At 40.0% G+C, this 19,152-nt stretch overlaps 2 protein-coding genes across 4 annotated transcripts in view; one reads left to right on the plus strand and one right to left on the minus strand.

Annotated features, from left to right (window-relative positions):
* Positions 1-19,152, plus strand: part of LOC110834027 (cysteine-rich motor neuron 1 protein) — a 370,078-nt gene that overhangs the window by 177,132 nt on the left and 173,794 nt on the right. The window lies entirely within an intron of this gene.
* Positions 1,026-17,386, minus strand: LOC110834031 (uncharacterized). Its single transcript, XM_087350701.1, has 6 exons — positions 17,300-17,386; positions 15,705-16,649; positions 6,897-6,998; positions 5,129-5,386; positions 2,772-3,041; positions 1,026-1,211 (listed from the first exon to the last, which is right to left on the minus strand). The coding sequence occupies exons 1-5, from the start codon at positions 17,309-17,311 to the stop codon at positions 2,820-2,822; spliced, it is 1,539 nt and encodes a 512-aa protein (XP_087206827.1). The 5' UTR covers positions 17,312-17,386; the 3' UTR covers positions 1,026-1,211; positions 2,772-2,819.

The raw sequence follows: 19,152 nt of genomic DNA on the forward strand, positions 1-19,152 counted from the left end.
CACAGCACCTTATTACGTTTTGGTAGGTCGTGTGTCGTATGTCCGCCATCATGCTTCATATCTAAATACACTCAACAGATTTCTATTAAATTTTGTAATCGGAAACCCATTCTGAAGTCTGTGAGGTGAATTTAATTTTGGTATATGCTGGTCACATATTAAAAAAAGTCAAAACAATATTAATAGATTTTATCACAAGTGTTATTAGTAACACAATTATAGGTCTTATAAAAGTTCAGAAACTTTCATAAAATCATTCTTCGCTACCATTTGTAAGTGAAAAAATTTTGCTCAAGAACAAGTTCGTATATGAAAGAAAAGAGACAATAAGAGAATAATCATGCAGCCAACATTTTTGCATTGTTAAAGTAGCAGCAGATTGTTTACAGAATTAAGAGGAATCCCTGAAAGATGGAGCCAAAGTCGGACATCCAGGAAGTAACAGACAGACTTTGAGAAATCACGCGGATTGCAGTTGTTTCAAATTTCTCGTGAAAATGATTAACTCAAATTAAATGGACATGTTAATTTATTGTAAGTGGAAGACAATTTGCAGTTTTGATTTACAATTTGTGCTGCCATAAATTAGATATCAAAAAATGTATGCGCACAGTGAATACTTCATTTGTGTACCGTTGTCCCTTACTTATCTGACGCCACCCCACGAGCTTGCGGTATCCGTGGCCAAGAAGCAGCGCTTTAGTCTAGAGCAGGGGTTATCAATCTTTTTAGCAGGCGTACCACTAATTCTAATTTTAACACATTAAATTTACCACTAACCAAATGCCTTTAGGGAAAACTGATATTTATGTTAATATTAACTTTTTATTTTCTTATTTAGTTCGCGTGCTACCAGTTGTACGCCTATCATAGGTTGAGAAACGCTGGTCTAGATTCTTGGTCTTCAGCCGGTACATGGCTGATCTAGGAGTACAAGGTAGAGGAATTTTTGTGACGTCACATCGTGCAATTCCAGTATCATTACCGGAACAATTGGCGAATGAAACAAGAAATATCGAAAAGTATTATGATTTGTAAAGGTTTTTATTACAAAAATGTATATAAACATTATATAACACTCAACAATATGACTTCAACAGTAACGCAGGACGGTGATAAAAATGAAACGAGATGATGACGTAGACGAGGTGATGGTAAATGGTGAAGCAGCGGTTCGTGACGTCACTGCTTATTCAGTCGGTATCTGAGGTCTGAAACATGGAACAGTGTGGAATAGCGTTGTACTGTGCTACGCTCTTGTGGAGAACTTCATAATATAGCAATAAGAAACTGTAAAAAAAGTTGTAAAGAGACTTTGTATTTCAATTGTTGTGTGCTTCACGCAGAGGCAGTAAACAATGAAGAGGATTTTCAGTTCGGTAAATGTTCACTCCATTTGCTGTTGCATACAGAACGATGGAGCTAATCTGTAACTATAGAGTGTCGTTCACAATGGCGGTCCATTGCGTGCTTACACAAAGGCAGATATATGAACCCGATTCTCTAATGACACACGTGTAACAGTTCGGCTGTTTGGCCACATAATGAACATTTTGAGAACACGACAAATTTCAGCTCAGGCTGCCGTATCGAACAGGAAAGTGTTTGCATTTAATTTAACGTCTGATATCCTGAAGCAGTGTTGAAGAAAAACATTTCAATAAGTACATTTGTACAAAACAGTGCAAAGTATGCTATTTGGTTTCGTGTGAAATAGATATGTGAGAAATTCACTAAATAACGGGGATGGGCGAGATAAGGCGTACTTAAATTGGTCACATTTGAGAGAAAGGAAGAATTTTCATCATATATTTAAATACAGACTTGACTTGAAGTGAGATTTAGAAAGAACTCTGATCAGTTGGGGCGGTGAACTATAAATTTAGGAATGAGAAGATTAAAGGATGTAGCTTCTCCACTGGATAGAAAGTCTTCTCTGAAAGGCACCTGATTTTCCGCGGGTACTCCCACCACCTAGAGCTTGAATGTACTTTCTCTGAAACAGGGCTAATTTACTGTGTGATATTTTAAATACGTTTTGTTATGGAAATTGTCTGTAAGTTACATGGGACTGTATTAACATGCATAAGGCTCTGTGGATACAGCCATGAGATAGACAAAGATTCTACTGGAGAAACAATACGCATTACGATACGATTCAGTGGTACAAAATTGCTGCGTTATTGAGTGTTCTTTTTATTGTTAATAATCTTTCTGTTTAAATTTCTTACTGATGAGATATTTTACTAGGGACTTTAAACACTCTGCTCACGTGTTAAAAGTATCGAAGTTCTTGCCCTGCAGTATCCAATTCAGTAACTTGCTTCTTTCATAAAAACACTGTCACATTTGTTTACATTTAAATTCTAAAAATTTGTAAGATAGAATGCCCAGTTATTACCTTACAAATTATTATAATATGCAGATATGTAGTGGTGCTAAATTGTAAGCCCATTTTGTCTTGAGGTTTTCCTACCGAGACTGTACGAATCTTTGTGTTCTGTACGCGTCATGGTACTTCATCTGCATTCCTAATCGCCTGTACGTTGGTGAATAAGTAGGAAATTTCCATGAGTTCTGATACTTAAGTCACTTCGTCATATAAGCCAGTAGCTTCTGTACACATCTTCATTTTGTAATCTGCTACTTAATGTTGAAGTGTCTGTAGTAAGATGGCATGTACAAGAAAAGCATTGTACTTACTAGAGAATATTGTGTCTGTAAATCAAGGAGAGTCTGTTTTTGCCAATAATTTTAAAACTATTTATTACCTCCTGGGTGGAGTCAGACTGGTTGTATCCACCGAGCGAGGTCAGGTTCTAATGGTGGTGGCCCTTGGACAGGTAGTGGTGCACGTATTTGATGACGGGCACTTTGACGGGGTAGGGCTTTGGTACAGGCACCGGGATGTGTTTCTCGATGTACACAGGCACTGGCTTCTCCACAGGGTAGGGCACAGCCTTTTCCACTTTGACAGGAACTGGTTTCTCCACTGGAACTTGCACAGTCTTGTACACGGGAACTTCCACTCGTTCAGCCACCTGTTCATGCAGAGCAGTACAGATAAAGTTTCCACTTGTCATAAGCACCCCGTGTTCTTTACCTGGGCACTAGGTGAAGCCGAGAGGTCATCTTCACTACCCGATTGTTTTATCCCCAGTGAAAGCAGTCCGATTCTAGTTGGGTTATACACAGGCGACTTCGGAGGTATCCAGTCACATCAGAACCCTGATGATGGGGACAGAGTTGGTTCCCGAAACGTCGGTTTACTACGGTAACCAGTTGACGCGGCTGATTGCCCGAGAATATTTTATTGATTGTACTCGCCGCGAAAGTCTCAAATCCTATATTGTTTAAAATGTTTTGTTAACGATACAAGTTTCGAAACGTCGGATGAATAGCGGTAGGGTGATCGTGATTGATGAAACTGAAGAAAGCGTTTGTTGCCTATTCTGAGGAAAACATCACTGATGATGGAGACAGTACGTTCCTCCAAAGTGCTGATGCATAGCCGAAATTATACGCTGAACAATAGCCCAGAATACAGCGATCTGTACTTTTATATCTGCGAAAACCTCAAATCCCACATTAACAGCTTAATGTTTTAAAACGAATGTGGAGTGCTTTTAAGAGGTAGGAATCGAATGTTTTAAAATATTATTCAGATCGACATCGCAATAGAAATTACGAGACTTATTTCCCATTAGACACCCAGGCAATTGAGCCCTCGATAATACTCATGCGAGAAACCGATCGGCCATGTACGTCTCCACTTAATCTCTTTCATTTTTTATCTCACTCTGCGAGTTTGGACCTGGTGTTCACATTTCCATGAAAATGAATGAATCTGTCAGGAAATAATTATGCTGCGTGTTGAGAATTCAATATTTCTGGAATTTTAATAATTCATGTCTCCCGCGCATGCCCACTACTTACATTCCGTTGCAGGGTAATCAATTGTCAGAACGGAAAAAATTAAATATTTCCTACAACGGGGAATTCAGATCGTTGTTTTTCTGCTTCTGAAAACATTTATTTCCTTCACCCTGAAGCAATACGTGTAAGCATTAGTGGTGATTAATGTCCTCTTAATGCTTCCTGAAAAACAGAAAAACAGATGAACGCTTTAAGTTGCCTTCTAATTACTACGCTTTATACTCTGTTACCGTTCCATTTCGTCTGTTCGTCGTTAAATACACAGTCTTTTATTCTGCTGTCAGGCATTTAAATTATGTAGTTTATCTCAGTATTCTACGTGGAGGCAATACTGCCGGAACGTGAAACTGGTAACTGAACTCCAAGGTTAAGAACAAAACAGTGAAAAACCTTAGACGCCGTAAAACTTCAGTTTATAATGAAGTTAAGTGTCTTCTGGTATGTTACGCCGTGCAGTCTGGTACAAATTAATCGACGTTTCAGAGGTTCATACTTTCTACATCTACCAAACTACACGGCGCAACAGCCAAGTTGATAGTCATCTTCATACTGTCCGACGTTAGAACCTGAAATCTTACCTGGACTTTGTGTTATTAATCCTTATTATGTGTTTGGTGTGATTCTCAGTGCAAATAGCTGACTTCCTTAAACAGCATTAATAAATTAAAGTGTTGTTTTCTTTGTCGTACGTATTGAATTTATTGTTTAGATAAGCTTCTGTCTTTCAAAAAATGTTGAGATGGTTCACAAGTTCAAGCTGCTATTGCATGCATCTCATGCTGTCCTCCCGATTTAAATTCGTCGAAATGTATCTCTTTAGTGTGGAGGCCATTCAATTACTTACATAAATTTTCAAATTATAGCTTCAGCATTCGCTGAAAAGCAAATCAAAGTTCAGCAGTCTCAGTTATCAAGCTGACATTAATCACCTGAATGTTCTCTCCTACTTTAATCCTTACTAACAAGACGAGCGGGCATTGCCTGGGAACCTTGTAATTATAAGGTGATGGCTGTCTTCAGAGGTCCTTGCTGCCGCCATCATCAGGGCAGTGAGACTCTCACCCCAATGATGGAGGCAGCTAGAACCTCTGAAACCTAGAAGACAGCCATCTTCGGATTTACCACCGTGAAAACCTCAAATCCTACTTGTACATGTGTCTCTCCCACCCTCCAGCTTCGGCTTAAAGCTTACCTTGATATGTATCGGGTAGGGTTGTGGCACTGGGATTGGAACGGGGTGCTGTACTGGAACGGGCACTGCTTTGGGCACCGGGATCTTGATCACCTTCACTTCCTGCTCCTCGTGACCCCCATAGCCACCATCGTCGCCACCCGCACTTGCCCACTCGCCACTTCCATAGCCGCTGATTCCGCGCTTCTGAATCAGGTGTTGATACTCGATTGGTTGAGCGAATGCAGACGCAGCCATGATGGCGAGGACAAGGAGTGCCTGTAATGTAGTTCAGAGTTGAGTTATTGCTTGTCCCAGTGGCCGTCAGTGCTTGGGTCAGGGGATAGAATCCTGCCCAGTGCATGAATATTTTATAGACGGTAGTTGTACGTCGTCATTGTATAGTAATAACTGCTTAGAGATGGCAGCACACGTTCCGCTCACTGACCTCAAATAGCAATTAATGCAGACCAGAATGACGAGCGTTTCTGGGCTAGATTTCTCGAGCGTGGCGTGGAAAAGGTTAAGAATCCTAAGGAATTATTCCAGGTATTGAGCGACTCCGAGAAACATTTGTAGAAATAAATTGTTTTCTAACGAGCCGGGAAAAATTGTGGATTATGCTTGCTGCACAATTTAAAGCTGACTTAAAGATGGCTAATTACCGTGATGGTGGAGGCAGTACGTAAATCTAAAACGTCAGAAAATGAGACTACACGGTGCTACAACGCACAAGACAGACATCTTCATAATCGCCGTCGAGAGAACCTGAAATCATATTGGACTTATAGTTGTCCGGGAAAAATACCTTATGAATTTTAGGAATTCTTTAACCAAAATTTACTACCGTCCTAATATTTTTGTTTGAAGTAGAATTTAATTTATTTGCGTTCTGCTTTTCACAGTAGCGCCACGAGTTATTTCGTAGGTCACATAACGCTTCATGTCCTATATCAGAGTAGGCACAGACCGTATTTGAAAAAAGGAAGAAACTTTGTCTTTAGAGTAAATCAGAGAGTGGCTCCGCACAGCAGAGTCCTCGTATTGAATCTGAAGGTGTATTAAAATGTTCACAAATCCCGCAGCTGGATTGTATTCAGAGCAATGTTAATCCAAATGACGTAGCCATATCCAATTTCTTTAAGATCAGCTTAATGTTGTCCTACCGTCTGCTATTAAGCCTCTCATGCGATATTTTTCCTTCGGGGTTTTTTATTAATATTTTATATGCATTTATTCTATCCCCGTGCGTGCTAACTGTTCCACCCCTTTCTTTCTCCGTCATTAGATAAACGTTGCGTTAATTGAATATTATCCAACATATTATTAAGCTTTATATCTTGCTGTTTTCAATATCTTACAATTTTTTTCTGTTTTGTACGGTTCAAATATTTCCCTCAACACTTTGTTCTGAACCACACTGTATATTCCTTCTTTGAGGGAGGGGTGTGTTGAAAGACCAAAACAATAGGTGATATTTTTTAAATTCTGAATTGAATGGTATTAAGCTTTCCTCGAATTTACCGTCCTTTTAATTTCTTCATGAATGCAAATTTGATGTAGTGCACAAGTACGTGGATTTTACAACGTGTTCGATTAATTTGTTAGCTATCTCCATTGTACGATAATGCCGTTCATTCTGTTAGCAAGGTCCGAACATTTTCTTAGTATTCTATGTATTTCTAGACAAACCTCCTTATTGCGTCTAACAGCTGTGTCTTTCTTTGCCAGTCATGTAAACGATTGTCTGTCAATCTCACTCAGTCTTACAGTGTATCTTGCTACTTACGGAGTACGTCATTGTGCTGATGTGCTGATGAGCTGGAGACGAGTGGATGCTGGCTGGAACACTTCGCTCTGTTTTATAGCCCGTCGTCATTATCGCCCGTTGCTACTTTCACCTCTCTCTGGATGCATTCGTTGTGTCCACGCCCTCTCACGGATATCCTTATGTCTTCGCAACAAAAAGAAGTGAACGGCGACACTGCAATTTGCCTTTCATATTAAAGAGTAGAATCTTATCTTCGAGAGTCATAAAGCTTCACGCTCTGAAAGGAGTTTCTATCGGGTCACAAAATGAGTCAATTAGCCAAAGTGGTCAAGGCTTAACAGAGCTCCGTTCTTTCTTAATGTGTTTACTCTTTTTCTATATTTTTGTCTCCGTGTGTTAAACCTGTTCTTTCTTTGTTTAATCATTATTTATATATTTCTGATTACACTTTTCCACTTACTGAGTTGAGTTACTGTATCAACTCCGTAGACCTACTAGATCTTGAAATAAGACGTGCTTCGAGGAAATTAGGCTGAATCAGCATCGTAACCTACCCACCATTGATGAGCTGCAACAAAGCTCTGAACCTGAAATAAAACTGGAGCTCGGCTTGTTAACAAGCGTCTCTGTTTTTATGTAATTAAAACTTTTTGAGTTTTCTGCATGTTGCTTGTTTCAAGGTATTTCAGAGTTTAAATTCAACTTTCTGACAAAAATTATGTCCGCTCTAATGATGCCCAATTTGCTACCTCGTGAACATCATTTCACTCCCAAGCACAATGAAGCAAGGAGTCGTGATGGAATTTGAAATGTTTTGTTTTTATTAACACAGTAAGTACAGGACATGATTTATTATTTATGACTTTATCACTTTGTTTTATCTGTCTTTCAATGAGTTTTGTTAAGGTTACGATGGATTATTCAGTGAGCTGCTTGTCTGTCTTCCGCCTACTAATTAACAAACTCACAGAGCAGAATTCGTCTCTAGAAGTTGATAACCACGTACCTGGTCGAGAAATAACTCCCTCTATTAAGCCAAACGTTTCATTACCGTGTTCATAAGGGCCCGGAATTGGTCCTTCCTATCCTAAATCGCATGAATTCAGGTCACCCTCTTACGTTGTTTCGTCAAGATTCATTTCAATATTGCACTTTTATCTAGGCTTTTGTTTTCCAAGATTATTCTGCATGTCGGATCTTACGGCCGAAACTGTGTGTGCATTTATCATCTCCCCAATGCAAGATAAATATGAATCTCATCTCATCCTCCTTGATTGATCGCCCTAAGACTTTAAATTACGAAGGTCCTCATGATGTAGTTCTCTCCATTCTCTTTCTCATTCTTCGATTCAAATATTTTCCTCAGGACACCGTGACACACTCAACTCTGTTCCTCCATCCTGGCAATAAACCAAGTTTCATACCCATGTAAAACAAGATGTAAAACCACAATACTTTTATTTTAATTTTCGCGAATTTGGAGACATAGGGGGAAGATAACAATTATTTTGAACTGATCCTTAGTTAACGTCTCCCAAATTTAATTTGGTGTTAATTTCTTCATGAATGTACGTCTAAATTTTGTTAGTCTTTTTCCATAAATCATTAGACACATAATTACCTGTTACTGACATGTGTTGTGACCGATTTTTATGAAACTTCGAACTTATGTTATGTTGCCGTCTTGGTATTTTCATCACCATGTCATACCAACATGTCAGATGTGGAAAGAATAATAGCGCTTTTTATGCTCTGCAAATTAATTGAAAGAGGCGGGTAAACGAACCAGTCGATCGAGCGGTTTCTTTTTGTGTTGGTTGTTACTGTACATGATCCTGAACACGGCGCGGGAAGTGCGATAACAAAGAGCCGGTTCTGCGCATAATATTTAACTGATGCGCTAATCCCAGTCGTGGAGGTGCATATGTTTCAGGGTTCATTGGCCCACTCTGTAGGCAAGTCGTTACGTTGCTAGCTGCTGGAAAAAATTCTTTAAAACAGACCACTACCGATGTGCAATTACATATCGTCGTTAAATAACCCAAGATTTAATCAGTCATTGTTATTTCAGAATATTATGCATCTTCGTGTACTTAATTGCTTCAATGCTTTCTACGCGTCCAATTTTTGTCTATATTTATCTGTCCTGTTTGGTTGATTACTTGGTAGTAATTTGGTGTTAAGGTAATTTGAACCTTGCGGGACAAAATTTATGTGAATATGTGTGTTTGCTACTTCAGAAGTTCCCGTCGATCTTGACGGGAATTTACTATTAACTGTGTATATTGTGAAAAACAGAAATGTGGAGATTTCATTGTGTTTCTCCTGTTATTTTCTCTAATTTCGTCCCGAATATCCTTCTTCGTCACTTTGTACTTCCTTGTAAATAACTGTACTTATGAAGCTTTCTGTCTTCTTGGTTGTTGCGCTGTGTAGTCTGGTCGATGTTTACCAACGTTTCAGAGGTCATACTGCCTCCGTCATCAGGGCGATTCTTAGTATGAAGCTTTCTGTCTTCTGGGTTGTTGCGCTGTGTAAGTCTGGTCGATGTTTACCAACGTTTCAGAGGTCATACTGCCTCCGTCATCAGGGCGATTCTTAGTATGAAGATTTCTGTCTTCTGGGTTGTTGCGCTTTGTAGTCTGGTAGATGTTTACCAACGTTTCAGAGGTCATACTGCCTCCGTCATCAGGGCGATTCTTAGTATGAAGCTTTCTGTCTTCTGGGTTGTTGCGCTGTGTAAGTCTGGTCGATGTTTACCAACGTTTCAGAGGTCATACTGCCTCCGTCATCAGGGCGATGAATCGCCCTGATGACAGCGCAAGAACCCAGAAGACAGAAAGCTTCATACTCACCGCTGTGAAAACCTCAAATCTTACACAACTGTACTTATCTCTTTTAAGAGGAGTGATGAGGGTTTTTGAAGGAATTATGTATAAAATTTGGTTCCCATTAACTATGGTGACGTTCTTTGCAGAGATACTGGGATGGGTGAACAACTGCAATATCAGTGTTCAGTCCCTACACGCCTCCAAGTTCCTGAGAAGGTTCATGTAAAGATGTAATTAAGTTTTGTGATGGTTAATACCGTATCTAATATTTTATGCTATAATCTGGAAGCCGTAGAGCAAAGAAACTGCAGTCCCTGGGACTTGGTTCCCAGAAGGGGTAGAAATGTCTCTCAATTGCTACGTCCAGTTCGGGCCTGGGGCCCAACCAGCCTTCTATCGAGTGCATACTGAGGGGTTGTTTCTTCGCGTGTAAGACCTCCCGGTGTGGGGATAAACAGTCTCTTAACCGAAATCAAGAACGTGTTGAGCTTTTCCAAAACTCCCCTGCACGTCTTCATGGTGTGGTGCTTAACAAAGCATTTTATTTATATTTAATACCTTAGGTGTTTTTTGGGCGTAATGTCGTGCCCGCTCTTAGTATTACTTCTGTGTTTGATTGAAGTACATACATGGAATTTAGTCGCGAATTTCTAGTATGTGAAAGGGGAAATACATGAAAGTTAATGGGCACGTAAAGCTTGTTTTGGGTCCCAGAATAAGGAGTGGAAGACATTTATTGTTGATTTGGGATTGGAGCCCTCGTCTTCCAAATTTAATTTTTTAAAAATATAGAATCTGTATGTGTAATTGGGTTTGAGCTACACATACTCCATCGTCCTTAGTAAAATGAAACGGTCCAAGATATACTTTCACTCCTTCCATCCGAATTGTGGAATAAACCACAGTCACGTATTTCTGTCCCTTTTCATTATTTGTTACCGTTTTAATCTCTTTGAACACTTTATAACCTGTGTAGTCTAACTGGAATAGTATCGTTAAATAATCTAACAATTAATTATAGAATAAAGCAAGGCAAATGGCTGAAAAGTGAACACAATTTTAATCGTAAAGGATGCTAAAGAGACTCGAGAAGTAGGATATTGAGGCCGGTTCAGACATTAAGTCGCATAGTACCTGAAGCCAAGAAACAAGTACATATCTGATATAGTCTTATATAAAAAAATGATTTGGCTCAGTGATCTTCATTCCGCCCTGGGTTCCTTTGTTTCGCCCCTTTGTGTCTTCTTGTTTCGTTATTTTACGCGCCTCGTATATCTAGACTTATAAAGATGACTCGAATATCATTGTATTTAAGAAGTGTGTAGAGACAGTAATAAATATATTATAAAATGTGTTTCACTTGCAGTTTCATTTTGAATCTGGACATTTGAAAGAAATGTCAGTTTTTGAAAAATTTATTTTAGGCTTTCTACATCCGAAGCCTGTTTAAGAGATCTAGTAGCTCAAAAGCAGTGCTGAATCTCCCACCAGATAAAAAATAAGCTTACCTGTCTACTTATCAAACATACATTGTAATTCGTTAGCAGTTGTTAACCAAACGCATCAAATTTCACACCACAGTGTAGATCTGTTTGTGAATAATTACGGTGTATTGGCCATCTAAATGTCAAGGGTTCGATTTCAGCTGATTTAGAAAGCGGTAAGGTTGGAATCACAGATCACGTTAGAACTGCCCCATACAACCGTCACTTTAAGACTTCTGTTTCAAGATACGTAGATGCAGTTTTACATTTTGAAAATGCTCTTCAGTCCTGAATTGCATTGAATTGAATCACTGTGTGGTTATACGACACGCGCAATAAATCACATTAAATAAGCAGTTTACTCTTTTAATACAATTTGATTTTGAGGGAAAAGAAGGTTATGAAACGGTCTTTTTTATTTAATATATGTTCATTTTGTGCGTGCTTGTAACGAGTTTTTCATGGTGTTCTGGCACTTCAGTTGTTCTGCTGGCATTTACCAACATTTTTTCTCGGATAAATTGCGTTTCAATGACAATGGAAGTTCTGTCCGACAGTAGTGAGTGGCCAACGAAAGACAGACTGTATTGTTTGTATAAACAAAAGAGAGTCTCATGGGTTCCGCGACCTGGCACAAGGCTGTGCTGCGGTCGTTCTGAGGCACAAGAAGTTCGTTGCACCTTTCTAAATTTGAGCAACTGTGGGTGAAAGTTATTGATGTGAATGCGTCTGACTGCTGTTGTTTAATTTCACAAGTATTAATCAGGAAGTGTTGGAATTAAACGGCCTAAATACTTATGAAAATTAGTTGAGGGAGAATATAAATGCCGTTAGCAATATTAAAGAAATTCTCCTACAGGCCAATAAATAAAAAGGTCTTTAGTAACTGTCTTTGAAACTAAATGTACTCGTATGGACGGGTGACCGTGGCGTAGCTCAGGTGGCTAGTCGTTAGCCGCTTCTGGCGGAGAACCAGGTCAAATGTGGCTCATTTCAAATTGGGTTTGTGATGGTCCAAGTGGCACTGGACCAGGTTTCTCTCAGAATTCTTCGGTTTTTCCATGCTAATCGTCATTCCGCCTTTATACGAAATGTCTGCGAGATTTAGGACATAATTAGAAGAAAAATAACCATCAGGTGTGTTGTTATTCAGTTCAGACGCTGTTAATGAACTGAAATAATTTGCTGTACAGGCCAAGGCGACCTTAGTTCCGTTAAGTTGTACGGGTATTTTTAATCTGTATTCACACATTTTGCTGGACTCCGTACATCAAATATGAGACAACCGCAAGGCCTTATTCTTAAACAGGACGACACATAGAGTGCAGTTAAGCATTCGTGCTTCATTCAGTATTCGAACCCGAGATCCTTGTCTGTTGTCGGGCTGGAAAACCTTAAACAGCTTCAGGGTAGGTGGGCAATGAGGACACACAATTACCCCAAGTGAAACAAAGCACTACTTTACGAACAATGGCCTTGCAGAGAGTCCTGCGCTGTGCATTTGTTCGGTAATGTTCATTTGTCGTCGCAGATGGCAGAACAACGAAGAATATTTCAGCTCTGTTCCGTAGAACCTGAGGGAGTTTGCTGTGTAAACATGTTCATGTATGTCTATTGGTACTTTGCTATTTTATTCAACAAATCCTTGTACTGCCATGTAATTCTGTTTCAGGGTCATGACTTCTGTGTTCATTTAACCTTTGTAATGTGTAATTACAATTACATGAACTCAACAGCATTAGCATAACATGACCTATGAAACGTAAACTAATAAATTCCGTTAATTATTTTGCATTTTTTCAGTTCTCCAGTTGATCCCTAATATTAAATTTGAAGTTTTCGCAACCATTAAAGTTAGATTGTTATTCTCGGTTATTTGCAGACAGTTTAATTAACATTCTAAGTAGCTCATTATACATCGTCGAATGGCAGAATTGTTGGTAAAGTGTGAATTGAAAACGATGTGTAAGGAAGTGGTCGTAGTCTACTTTAAGATACGGCCCCTAAATTTTCCTGTAGGAACTGAGTAAAACCACGAAAAACTCAGTCATGATAGCCGGTCACAGGGCCCAGATCTTCTGGGTTATGACTCAGCAGTGTTGTCGGTGGTTAACAACATTTCAGAGGAACCTATCGCTTCCATCTTCAGGCTAAAATTGTATCTCCATTCTGTCAAATCCCAGAAGACCATAATTTAAATTCTGGTATTAATCATATGAAATTGTTTTAAAGAATGCAGACGAAGGGAAGCTTCGAAATGTGTGTACGAAGTTACAGGACTTCTCGTCACGTCAGCTCAGACTATAGACCCGGAAATATCGTAATTAAGTTTATAAGCACGTTCAGAAAGGCACGGTGATAGCAACTGCAAGTCATTTCAGAACCGCGTGCTTGGGTGGTTTGTCCAATCCGGCCCCACCACCGTGCACTTGAACTACGTGTAGTGGTGAGAGGGATGGCTTCGCTGTCGTACAAGAAACGACAAAAAAGGGGGCATTCACTCGGGAAGAGAAACCGAATTGGCGAGAGTCAGGAAAGAATCTGACGACGCCATGTTCAGGCTGCCTTCTCTCAGTTCCTGATCTACATTTCACTCTCTGTTTTCTCAAGGCCACGTTTCGGTCACTTACTCCACATGAGTTGTCCTTCTTTTTCTAGATCTATCACTTTTCGTCTTTATAGAGGAAGCTGATAGTCTGCTATTGTAGCGCAATCACTTGGTACGCCGTGTTCAAGACAAACGTCAAGGCGCAGTGGTTCAACTGCTGCTTCGTGTCCTGGCTAGATATTATCAGACGTTTAAAGTTTTTCAAAATGACTATCTTCTAGAATGTTGCGCCGCGTAGTTTGGTAGAAATATACCTGACGTTTTAGAGGTTTCCACTGCCTCAGAGATTCATCCTGTTGATCGAGGCAGTAACCATTATCTCTTCATTTTGCACACATTTTATTTATTTGTTCCGTTCAGTCCTCACAATAAACAGCGATTGTGTCTTTTAGCATTTATTAATCAGTTAATCTCTCAAGGTGTGTGATGTGTTTTAGGGAGTTAGTTACCGTATTAATAAATTAAATTTAGATTAGGTTAATTTAATGCCGGAATACTTGCTAGAAGTCGGTAAGTATCGGGAAGGTCCAGCTTCCGATCAACTCGACCGCCGTTTTCGTGGTTTTCTTCATTCATGAGTAAATACTTTATTGGTAAAATAAATCCACTTCGCCTCTGCATGCTTCTCATATAGTGTTCCAAATACAAATATCATAGTTACATCCCGCTGCAGAGAATACTTTATTGGACCCAAAGCCGGAGCTTTCATGTTAACTATGTCAGTCATGATTGTCCGGCTAACACTTTGGGAAACGAAATTTATTGTCTTCTGTCTTCCTTTCGTGGTTCAGTGGTACTCCATACATTGGAACACAGGATAACCGATCAGATAAAATGCGATGTTAGCCATTTTCAACCAATCAGACGTTGTTAACTTTGTTACGCTCGCGGTGGGCGTAAGCCTCAACTTGTTGCCTAACAACGCCTGGCTGGATGGAGCTGGTTAACGACGTATTTTATCCGATCGGTTCTGCCGTGTTCCCAAAGTGCGACATAATACTTTATTTTTCTCGAAGTTTCTGCTTCGCTAAGACGGTTAGTATGACCACTCCGCCCCTGTAGGATCTAAATGTTCTCACGGTTAAAGCTCTGTGTACTCTGGTTCCATTTAATATTTGACGCACTGATCAGTAGACTCTGGGTCGCTGTTTTATTCTTATTTGTAGCAACGATGAGATTTCAGTCTGTCTCCTGATGTGAAATGAGTGTTTGTGAATACTTAAGCCGGAAAGTAAACTTAGGGATGACGGGTTAGGAATGTACGCTCATTTTGAAGCAAAGTTCTTTTTCATTTGAGCAAATGTGCAGGTTAAGGTAAAGTTGAAGCCAGTAAGCTTTCAAACAAAGGCTGCAAGGTGTCGAAGGTTTATACTTGCACCTTGTACGTTTTAAACTTAGTAAATATCACGTGTCTAATAATTCTTCATACGATGGCCTTGACGTTTTCTAAAGCAGTCATTGGATATCTTGTTATTAAGGTGAACGTAGTTTCATGCGTGAAATAGACCTACACGTCTCGTGATACTGCACGTATCCATCATAACAGATTTTTGTAAAAGAAGAAGAGTTTTCTCCAATGAAATTATTGAATATGTCGTCTCAAGATTTGTTGGATTATTGTTTATAATAGAATTGGCGTTATTATATACTCTTTCGTTCTCCACACATGTTTAATCTACCGTGCCAAATTTTTCTTACAGATTGAGGATGTGATTAAAGATGAGACTTTATATTGTTTGTGATTTTATATATATTTTCTTATAAAAGTATGGTAATAACATTATATACACAGCGCAAGTGGATTAACAGTGTGTGACAACATAGCAACAACAACAACAACAGAAATGTGAAGTGATAATGAGATGATAAGGAATATGAAATGTATAGTAAGCTAAAGTTAGTGCCAGGACTCGCCATGATGCTTCTTCGGAGCGTGGTAGATGTGTTTGTAGACTGGTACATGAACGGGATACGGTTTGGGCACAGGGACAGGCACGTGTTTCTCAATGGTCACGTGGTACGGCTTCTCGACCTCGTAGGGCACTGGCTTCTCCACAGTGACGGGATACGGTTTCTCCACCGGGACGTGGACCGTCTTCACGATGGGCACCTCCACTCTCTCGGGCACCCTGATGTGCACAGCGTAGGGCTGAGGGACATTGATAGGAATGGCTTGAGGGACAGCCACTGGAATAGGATGTGGAACAGACACGCTGACCACCTTGATTATCGGAGCAGGAGCTGGTTTGTTAATGTGGATATGCTTCGTGATGTGACCTCCACCGGCGCCGTCGTGGCCTTCAAACCCAGAACTACCAAAATCAGCACCTGCGGCAGCATGGCCGCCACCGTAACTGTCGCCGCCGTAGGATCCATGACCTCCTGAGCTAACATGGCTCCCTCCGCTGGCGAGAGCAGCGTGACCCCCTCCACCGTAGCCGTCGCCGCCGAAGGATCCATGACCTACTGAACTGGCAAGGGCAATATGGCCTCCTCCGCTACCGCCTCCATAGCCGTCGCCACCGAAAGATCCGTGACCTCCTGAGCTAACGAGAGCAGCGTGTCCCCCTCCACTAGCGAGGGAACCGTGGCCACCTCCACCATAGCTGTCGCCCCCAGCACCGTAGCTGTCACTGCCAGCAGCCACACCGTAATTGTCTCCTGACTGCACAGAGGCGTAGCTAGTAGCCACTCCGTGTCCACCGCTGTTGTCGCCGTATGTGGATCCTTCACCCGGGCTGTTTGCCCCGAAGCTGGCACCGGTCACCTCGCGTTTCTGAGAGCCTGCATGCTGTTCTTCGCATATAGCCAAGGAGACGAAGGCCAAGGCCAGGACTGCTAGAGACATCTGTGAGCAAATACATACTTGTTCATTCAGATGTGCTCATGAAGGTCGTTCCAGCTATGAGCTTAGAGTTTCTTTGCTTGTTGTTCCGTGAATTTAGAGACTGCGCGTTAGCCTGACACCCCCCCCCCCCCCGGCCCAACCTTGTAGCGTATTATTTATCTTGGATTAAAATACATTTAAGTGTCTATATTTTTAACAAATCTAAACTGGATGACCTATTTATAATTTCGAGTTCAGAACACACAACTGAAAAGATTGTGTTTTGGTGACTGGACTGCTTGGCTGCAATATTCTATAGAAAACCGTCAGAAGTTCTCTCCTTTAAAAGTGACTGCATAGATTAATCAATTACAGTCTAAGTTTAAGCGTATCATTGCTAGTATATCGATTACTGTAATTTTCAGGGCAGAATTCACTTTTGAGCTTTTGACATGTCAGAAAAGTATTTTTGGATCAGACTAAAAATTATTATTATTATTTTTATTTTAATTCTTGTTATCATGAACGTTGTAATGCATTTTACTTATTGTTAATTTCTTCGGCAAATTTGTAATTATAATGTTATTAAAGTTCACATCATTAAAATTATATGATGTGGTGGAGTTAAGTGGCGAACACTTGTACTGAAGAGCAACTTGATAGGTACTCACCACAGTGGTCATGGCTCGCTCTGTTGAGTCAACAGCTGTTGAAGGATGAGTGCCAGACCTTGGGCCATCGCGTCCTTATTATACCCTGATGCCTTTTACTTTCACTGGTGCATTTCACTTTCTGCCTTTGCTGTTACAATGCATGGGTGGGTCAGCGCGAACAAATGAAGGCGGCCAGTGGCATCGGAGGCCTGGTGGTCAGTGTCAGAACTTTTTATTTGTTAACGAATTAAAACAGTCGAACCTCGGCACTGAAATTTGGATCACGATAGTCTGATGCGATTGTATTCGAGAATGTTACTGAGCGTCGAAAGATTAGATCGATTAACCCAACGGATTAACCTTTAAAGTACCGGGATTTTAGATCTGACCCGATTTAAATCACACAGTTGCGTTACGCTGTGCATGTGTTTCGACAAAACAATATATCTTTATTTAAAACCCGCATACAACAATGAAATAAAATGCACATTGTTCAGAAAACATTTCTCTGTCACTTGAAACCGTTCCTCAATTGAATTGAAAATAAAATTATATGTATTTACGTTTTTGCTGTCATTAGATTCGTGTTTTGAAAAGAAATGTGTTTTTTTAATGTATTTTACTTAAAATGTGAACGCATCGTGTAAACGTTTCTTTCCCCCTTGACAAAAGATGTAGAATCTTTGTTCCTGCTATGCACGCACACATAGTTTCAATCAACTTCCCTCCCCCCCCGGCCTATAATATACGAGTCTACCATTTGAGGGTGAGTTTTGCTTGGTACAGTTTCCAACACGTAGAAATCCACAGTCCAATAACACGGACCTCACGTCAGTATACACTCATCCACTTTCCATTTACAGCAGTATTCGTCTGCAATTAAAGGGTCAAGAAGTTTCCTAAATTGCAAATGGGCCATTTCACTTCATAAAGCGTCTGTTTTATAAAATAATTTATGACAACAAAATAAAATTTATTTTGTTCACAAGAAGTTCTGAGACTTGTACCACACCTCTTTCCTATCCTGTCACTTATATCTACATACCTCATGTGTTTTTTTAGTTTACAATACTTAGACGTTCGCACCAAGAATTCCCCCCAGCTGCATCTGTACCAACATCTCCTGTCTTTCTAGCTATGCTGCTGTTATGTTGCTATGATCTTAGCTTGCAATATTCCATTTCTCTCTTTTCAGGGCCCTAGGACCAAATTAACAGTGCCACAACAAGCAATTTCTCTGTTGTAGGGGTTTTTGACGGTAGTACACCTCGACGAATCAAGAACTTAGGTACATAAACTTCCCACCTTAAACAGATCCCAATTCTGTTTTTCTTTCCCTGAAGGTGTTTTGGGGGAGCAGGGGGACGGTACTATCATCATCATCATAATACGAAAATATGACAATATACTGGTAACGCTCCACTAATTCTGCGCCTTAATAGTAAGCATTGGCGTAGAATTATTTTATTTCCGGAGGTTCGTTTATCAGTCCTGATGAAGTGTAAAAATGAGCCCGAAGCACTCGAGACTGAACATAGGGTAAAAGAGGAAAAACTGGCACTAATTTAAATTAACGCAGCTCATTCGGAATATGAGTCTTTTTTTGTATGAAACGCGTAGCTTAAGCAAATGACATGATTTCGTATGTGTTTTCGTTTTATTTTGGATAAGATCACCGCCGAATTGAATACAGGGTAACCTGAACTAATCTAAACCAAAATCAAATTAATGTTCATAGCAGCATTTCGGGTCTAAATGCAGAAAAGCCCTTCTAAATAGAACTCATGAAATACTTTCCTATTTCACAGATTTTGAGTCCCATAAATATTGTATTGCTAATGTTATATTTAGGTCATTCAAATTTATAACTC

This window comes from Zootermopsis nevadensis, unplaced genomic scaffold (genome assembly GCF_977971745.1).
Source record: "Zootermopsis nevadensis isolate Lab colony 2312 unplaced genomic scaffold, Znev_1.0 Znev_ptg000017l, whole genome shotgun sequence".
Classification (NCBI taxonomy): Eukaryota; Metazoa; Arthropoda; class Insecta; order Blattodea; family Termopsidae; genus Zootermopsis; species Zootermopsis nevadensis.